We start from the raw sequence: 7905 nt of genomic DNA, 5'->3' as shown, positions 1-7905 counted from the left end.
AGAAAGGAGAAAATGGGAATTCATGAATCCTGCTGTCTGGACTCTTTGTCTGAAAAGCATTTGTTAATAAGGATACTGCTCGTGACTTTTTCTAGGACGGATTAGAAACAACAAATTTTCTTTTGTTGCAAAGAATGATTTAACCTTGGAAACACCATGCCTAAGAAAGATTCAAAATCAGCTGCTAAAAAAGGCAAATCAGAGGAGCCTAAGAAAGGAGGAAAAGATGACAAGAAGGGGAAGAAAGCAGAAGAGCCGCCAGCGAAGGGGAAAGGAAAGGACAATGGCAAGAAGGGGAAGAAACCTGTCAGTGAGTCAGAGGAGGGCTCAGAGGAAGAAGAAGAGGAGGTAATGAGTGAAGAAGTAGAGGAGGAAGATGAGAGTGAAGAAGAAGTAAAAAAGGCTAAAGGTAAAGGAAAAGCAGCTTTGAAAGGTGCATCCAAAGCTATGGCTGTGAAAGGCACGAAGGCTGGCAAAGAGAAAGGAAAGTCAGGTGTGGGTGCCCTCAATCTAAAATCAATGAGTGATGCCAACATGAAAGGTGCCTCCAAATCAATGATGGGTTTGGCTGCTCAAGGACAAAAGAAAACTGTAGACATTGTAAAGGCACAGAAAACTGCAGGTGCCATGTCTCAACTTAAGGGGCTCACAGGAAAGGCATCTCCTTTCAGCTTGACCTCTAAACTGCAACCAGCAAAAGCAAAACCAAAAAGAAATCTTAAAAGTACCTCTCGACTCTTCTTACGTCTCTCAAAGAAAAAAAAGCCCCCTGCTGCTGGGAAACCCCTTCTTGGAGCCAGTAAGCTTTTTTCTGGGTTTGGGGGTAACAAAAAGCCAGCCCTGTCAGGTTTCAGCTTATTTAATAAAAAAGCTGACGCTGACAAAGAAGCAACTTCAAAAACCAAAAAGACAATAAATCTTTCCAACGTAGGAGTGAAGGGAAACATGGCAGCCGAAGCCAAAGGTTTGGGAGGGAAGTTCAAAGGCATGTTTGGGAAAAAGAAACCAGTTACGTTGAAAAACAAAAGTTGGATGTTGGGAAGGATTGCCGCAGCAACAAACTGGTTGACAGGGAAATTCCTGTCTTCCAAGGGTCACGGGCGCCTTGGGGCTCGAGCTGGAAGGCGGAGCAATAGGCAACTGTCCTTTGCTGACAGACACAGCAGAGGGGGACAAACACATTATTACAATGACGGCTATCAGTACAATGATGAGTATGGATACGAGGGGGATTACCATGATGATTGGACACAAGGGGGTCTTCCAAGACCCCAGAATCCCTATGATGCTTATGAGGATGACCAGTATTACTATGATAATGAGGAGTGGGACGACGAATATGGATACTACGATGAGGAGGGAAACTTCTACTACGATGATCAATATTACTATGACGATGGCATGGATTACTACAACAACCCCTATGGATATTATGATGACTATGGTGATTATTATGATGATGGAGGTGTGGAGTATTACTACGGTGATGATGGAATGCTGTATGAAATGGAGCCATTTGGTTACTATGGTGATAATACTGATTTGTATTATGACTATAACCAGTATGGAACAGAATTATATGGAGATTACTTGAATTACGACATGGGTTACAACTATGGAATTTCAGATCCATATGCCACCGTAAGTGATGGTTACAATGTGATTTCAGATCCTTATCAAAATCCAATGATTGGATACACAAACTCCTCTCCTATGTATAACCTTCAACAGCAACAAATGTACATTGATTCTGGGCTTGATACATTTGAGTCAGGTCAGGTATTCGGTCAGGAGCAGGTGGCTTACCCTGGATTTGAGACATTTAATGGAGAACAGTTCCGGGTACCCAGGCCCCAGGTGAGACTCTTTGGAAAGCAGAGACTGGATGTACAAACCCTGCCACCTCCTCCTCCAAATTCCCCTTTGCCTCCTTTAACAGGTTTCCCTCAGAGTCCAGCTGTTGCTCTCAACAATCAGGAAATATTGTTGGACGTACAATATGAGCAACAGTTCCCCACACATTTTTCTGCACAGCCAGATTTCTCCAATCTCATGAACCAGCAATCACCTATTCCTTCTGTAAACCCTCAGCAACTGACACCTATGTTTGCTCAGCAGGACCAGTTTACTCTTCCGTCTGTTAACCCTCAGCAACTGACACCTATGTTTGCTCAGCAGGACCAGTTTACTCTTCCTCAGCAAGCCCATGCCACTTTTTCCGTTTCCCCTAGTCACTTTTCCCAAATGCCCAATCAATCACAAATGGCTTTTCAAGGACATGACCCCTTTCTACAGCAACATTCACAAGTTTTCCAAATGGGACACCAAGTGGCCACACCAGTAGCCACACTAAGACAGCCAACCATGTCTCCCATGATGGTTTCACCATTGCATTCTCCTGTGGCCTCACCTAGACCAGTGCGTAGAATGAGCCCACTTGCATCTCCACAGCTCTCATTAAGACCAGGATCAGTGCGGTCAATGGCACCTCATTCACCCCACTTCCCACAACAACACACACAATACACACCCTATCAGGCTAGCATTCAGCCTGGCCCCAAACTCTCTCCTCTCGCACCAAGAAAGAGACTTTCTCACCATTCCCCAATGTTGGATTCAAGGCCAGCCCGTCTTAACAGGCAGCAGCCACCAAGTCCACCAGCTTCCCCACCACAGCGCAGGGCAGGAATGTCAGTGAGAACGCAGTCATCCTTGGCAAGAGGAATAAAGGGAACTGGGTTGCCCAGACAGCCATCCACCGTCAGACACCAGTCTCCATATTCAAGTCCAGTAGCTTCTCCCCAGGCATCCATGAGGAGGCGAATAAGTCCACCACCTTCCCCGAGACTTTCCTTCAGACAACAACCCCCTCCAGATGCAGTGCGTTTACCGTCAACCAGACCTCAAGGTAGAAACCAATCATCAAAACTGAGGCGCCCCCCCTCTCCTTCCCTACTGTCTCAACAAAGAAGGAGCCCACCCCTTCAACAACGTTCTCAGTCACCCCCCCAAGGTTTTCGTCCTACCTCACCACATCATCCACCTTCTCCTTCTCCTTCCAGGATCACAAGCAACCACTTCCATTCCCATCCCTCTACTCGCAGGCAGAGAGATACAGATAGTCGAAGTCATGTGCCCATGGGAGCTGTGAAACCCTCCCCAGCCAATCCCTACATAAGGAGACGTAGTCGACGTGGACCCCCTGTCACTCAGCATGTTTCTCCCTTCAGGTCATCTATCCATAGTATCCCAGCATCTCCATCAGGTCATATAAGAGGCATTGCCCCCTCTCCCATGCTGTCCAGAACAGGTTCCCGTGCCACAGTAGTAAGGGATTCAAAGCAAGTTAGTCCTCCTCCAGGAGGCTTCCACCGACCTGTAGGGAGGGGGCAGCCACTGGTGCGTATGCCTAGAAGTCAGCCGTCACTTCAGTCCAGGCAGTCAATTAGAGCACCTCCGTTACGGCCTCCAGTCTCACCACAGCCTTCTTTGAAACGGAATGGCCCTCCTTCACCCCAGCCATCAGTACGTAGACTACAAGGCAGACCTCTTTCTCCACAACCTTTGCGCCATTCACCTTCTTTCCCAGCCCATCCAGCCTCACCAATACATCATTTATCCCAGCCACCCTCCCCACTGCCACGCAGGGCCATGAGTCCACGAAATCCCAGACATTCATCTTTTCAACAGCCAGTACATCAGTATGGGCTCCCCAGTGGCAATCTCCCACCTTCTCAGAATCTTACTCAGTATGACTATACGATGGTGGAGCAAGGCCCCACCCCATTGCTCACCAATGCCTTACCAAACCCTCAAGTTGTAGGTGTACCATTTTACCCCTCTACACCTCCTTCACAAAGACCAATTTCTCCTCAACCACAACATGAAATGCTCCCTCAAAACTTCCCTCAGCCATCACCCTCATCACCTTATGTAGGACACATGCTCCAAAACCCTTACGCACCTAATATGAACAACACAGCCATTTTACAGCGAGGGGCTTCACCTGTACCTGGTGGGCAAGGGGAAATATTAAGTGATGTTCAGATGAGCCAAGACCAGAATCCACATGCAACTCTTGGTTTATCAAATGCTCTAATGCAGAACGCCCACCTCCGTAGTGCTTCATATTCATCTCCTCTACTACGTAATGCCAACCTATACACACCAGTCCTCTCATCTCCACAGGGTGTAACCCCTACTGCATCCTTTGTACCCCCTTCTCCTCAGTTGTCTTCAGCTATGCTAAATTCACAGCTACGTAATTCATCCTTTGCCTCACCCCTTCAGAGAAATATGTTCCCAATGTCCCCTGCCTCACCTGGACCTTCTCCAATCTCACCTGAAGAGCAGAATGTCAGCGCTACTTCCCCACTCTTTTCTGGGGGGCTACGGACTTCCCAAATACAAGGATCTATGTTCAGGTTTCCAAGTGGTGCTTTAAACATGCCTCGAGGCCCAAGTGTTCCTCACCTTAACACTGATGTTGGAGGTGCTGTTGGTAGTACTGGTTCGCTGTCACCCTTGATGCTCTCTAGTGCCCTGCAAAACCCAGGCTTACGTCAGGCCACTTATCGTCTACCTAATGGTGCACTAGTTACCAGAACAGAACCAGCTGAACCTTCTTTAGCTCCAACACCATTATCCTCCTCTATGTTGTCCTCTGCCTTACTCAATCCTAGTTTGCGACAAGCTACTTATCGTTTGCCAGATGGAACACTTGTAACAAGAACAGAGCCCGCACCTGCACCCTCCTCCAACTCATCTTTGCTTTCCTCTGCAATGCTGAATTCCAGTCTCCGTAAAGCTACTTATCAGCTCCCAGATGGAACTTTCATTACAAGAACTGAGCAATCCTCGGAGCCTGTCACTGCCTCTTCTTCTAGGCTGTCTTCAGCACTGCTGAATTCTAATGTTCGGATGGCCTCATACCAATTACCAATGGGATCATTTCTTACAAATCCCGGTGGAGAGACACAGAATGCTGCAAGTACAGCATCATCACCAGGCCTTTCTGGTGCCCTAAAGAATGCAAACATGCAGATGACAAAATTCAAGCTTCCGGAAGGGTCCTCCTTATTTTCACGGAACAAACAGGAGAATTCCACATCCAACCAATCAAATTCACTTCTTTCTGGTGCATTGCTTAACACCAATCTTAAAGGTGCGTCCTACAAACTGCCTAATGCATCTTTATTAAGACCTGGTTCTGGTAATACCCAGGATCCACAGTCGCTTGCCCTGTCCAATGCCCTTCGCAACCAGAACCTGCGATCTGCTACCTATCGTTTGCCAGATGGATCTTTGTCTGTGAAGCCTCAGTCTGCTTCTGCCACACAAACACTTGATCTGTCAAAAGCTTTATCAAAGAACCCTGGCCTCCTCGGGGCAAAATACCGTCTTCCTGAAGGCAATATTATGACACGTCTTGGTGCCCCAAAGACTCCGGAGCCAAGTTCACTCAACCTCTCGGGTGCTCTACTGAATACTCAGCTCCGACAAGCTTCTTACCGATTGCCCGCTTCGTATGCAATAGTATCACCCCAGGTTCAGGGATCTGGCCCTGAGCAGCACTGGGCCCAGGGATCTGATGGTCTTGACTTTCATGATGTGGATGTATGGGGTGCAGAAACAGTTCTTCCTCATGGGACAGTACAAAACCTCAATAAGTGGTCCATGTATAGGGATGGAGAACTATTGGACCCCAGAACTGGGATGGAACTTGGATTAGTCGGCCAACAACCAGGGAATTTGAATCTCAGCAGAGAGGGAGAACCACAAGGACAATGGTTTGATAAGGTATAATTTCTGAGTGAATTAATTATTTTTATTTTAATATTTTTCATTTAAGCACTTAAACTCCTTTTTTTAAATGCAAATTATTGTTTTTTTTGTATTTATAAGAAATGAGGGTCTGAGCTGTGTCTGGAGGTATCGTACAGATATATGACACATACCCACACACCTTCAAAAGAAACACAACGCGCAAGCAGGTTTTTTGGTCAATCAAAAAAAAAAAGACATGTTTCTGTTGTTCAATGTTTTTAGATGTACTCCATCAGGAGCATGACCACCATGGATAAACCGGAGCAAAGAGAAGAGGACGGACTGGAGGATATGACTCAGCTACAGTGAGTTGTTATTATTGACAACATTCTCTACTTGTGTTTGTTTAATGACTCTTTTAAATGCTGTGTCCAGGGAGATGCATGAAGGGAATGTTCTGCTGAATCTGAGGAAAAGGTTTGAGCGGGAGCTCATTTATGTAAGTCCATCTGGCATCTACAGTGTATCGAGACCTTGGTGTGTAGTTTTTACACATTTGTCCCTGGTTTTATTTCATTTTTATTATAAAGACATACATTGGAAGTATCCTGGTGTCTGTGAACCCCTACAAGATGTTCAACATTTATGGGACAGACATGGTGGCGCTTTACAAAGGTCGCGCCCTGGGAGAAAATCCTCCGTGAGTCAATGTCTTACTTATGATTCATAAAGTGCTACTTATATGACTATATCATACTTATGATTCATAAAGTGCTACTTATTGTAGCAAATGAGGGTTTGGTAATCGTTTAAGAAAGTGATTTTATATGTTTTAAAGTATGAGGTGCTCATGCAAATAAAATTTTGTTTTTTTTTCCCCCCTTCAGGCATTTGTTTGCCATAGCAAATGCTGCTTATTCCACAATGATGGATGCCAAACAAAACCAGGTCCTAATAATCAGGTGAGATATCAAATGTTTATATTTTTATGATTATATACCATATATGTTCCTGTGTTTATGAATATTTAACTTTGAAACCTGATCATGATTCTGTCTCAGGTGTTGACTTTTCTTCTCCATTTCCTCTGATGTACAAAATGTCCATTCAGCTTCTTGGCCAGCCTGGTTTCCATCTTCAGATGGATTAGTGTTTGTAAATTCATGAGAGTCCGTCTCTGGTTTTCTGGCCAGCAAACCTAAGACAGTCACCTGTCCTTCGTCTTTATCCAAGGTGACCCCTGAGTTAACACCTGTCTTTTAGGAAAGTAAAAAAATAATACGAAGAAAAAAGAATTCATAATCTTGCATTTCTAGACAGTAATTGTTCGATAATTCATGAATAAATCCAATCTCCAAATGTTTAGTCCATATACGTATATATATATATATATTTATATAGTATGACACTTAGACACACGTGCACACTTTTGCGCACAGGAGGATCACTGTAGCCATAGCTGGAAGGAGACACCTGTAAGGAAAGCCCTGCAAGTCTCTGCCAGCATCTGATTATGTTTCAATAGTGTGTGTGTGCAAGTGCGTGTGTGTGTTTGTGTGTGTGCGGGTGGGGGGTTCAGAGTCTAAGTGCATGTGAACCGACCTTGTGGTTGTGTGTATGCGTCACCAAGTGCGTGTTAATGGCTAAATGAGGCCTGGTGTACAGTGACCATTAATTGTTCGGTTTTTAGCAAGGCAGCCAATCAGGTGAAACCTTATGCTAGAATGTGGGCAAGGTGCAAGTATCTCTCTCTCTCTCTCTCTCTCTTCTTTTTCTTGGCGTACTTGGTGTTAAGTTGGTAGCAGCACAGGACACCTGTGTGTGTGTGTGTGTGTGTGTGCGAGAGAGTGTTACTCCGTTTCAGGTTGTTAAATGCAAAAGTGGAATTAGTGCCCTGCGTACTTAATGTCTGTAATTAAACAGGTCTCACATCACAGAGGCAAAGACTGCCGGCTTTTTACAAGTGTTTACGGGTCTGCTGTGAAGAAGCTGTGATTTGTTTTGGGTTTTTTTTTTTACTCCTCAGCTGTTGGTTATTTTCAACTTAATTGGACAAACTACAGTTAATATAACCTATGTGGATTATTATTAATTATACTTTTACCAACACATATCATGTGGTGATACTGTATGTGTCGA

The 7905-nt window shown here is 45.0% G+C and overlaps 1 protein-coding gene across 2 annotated transcripts in view; it reads left to right on the top strand.

The window, feature by feature from the left end:
* Window positions 1-6869, top strand: part of LOC112488364 (unconventional myosin-XV-like) — a 13267-nt gene extending 6398 nt beyond the window's left edge. Inside the window, exons 2-5 of one of the 2 annotated variants that reach the window (XM_025064180.1) lie at window positions 6049-6131; window positions 6202-6265; window positions 6357-6466; window positions 6654-6869. In XM_025064180.1, coding sequence (XP_024919948.1) covers window positions 6049-6131; window positions 6202-6265; window positions 6357-6466; window positions 6654-6732 — 336 coding nt within the window. In that variant the 3' untranslated portion in view covers window positions 6733-6869. The remainder of the gene's footprint in view (window positions 1-6048; window positions 6132-6201; window positions 6266-6356; window positions 6467-6653) is intronic. The other variant, XM_025064179.1, reaches the window with a different exon arrangement.
* The last annotated feature ends 1036 nt before the right edge of the window (window positions 6870-7905 follow it).

The sequence above is a fragment of the Cynoglossus semilaevis genome, chromosome 17, assembly GCF_000523025.1.
Source record: "Cynoglossus semilaevis isolate Cse_v1.0 chromosome 17, Cse_v1.0, whole genome shotgun sequence".
Lineage (NCBI taxonomy): Eukaryota > Metazoa > Chordata > Actinopteri > Pleuronectiformes > Cynoglossidae > Cynoglossus > Cynoglossus semilaevis.
Note: the sequence above shows the minus strand (reverse complement) of the source record. Positions and strands in the feature narration are given on the sequence as shown.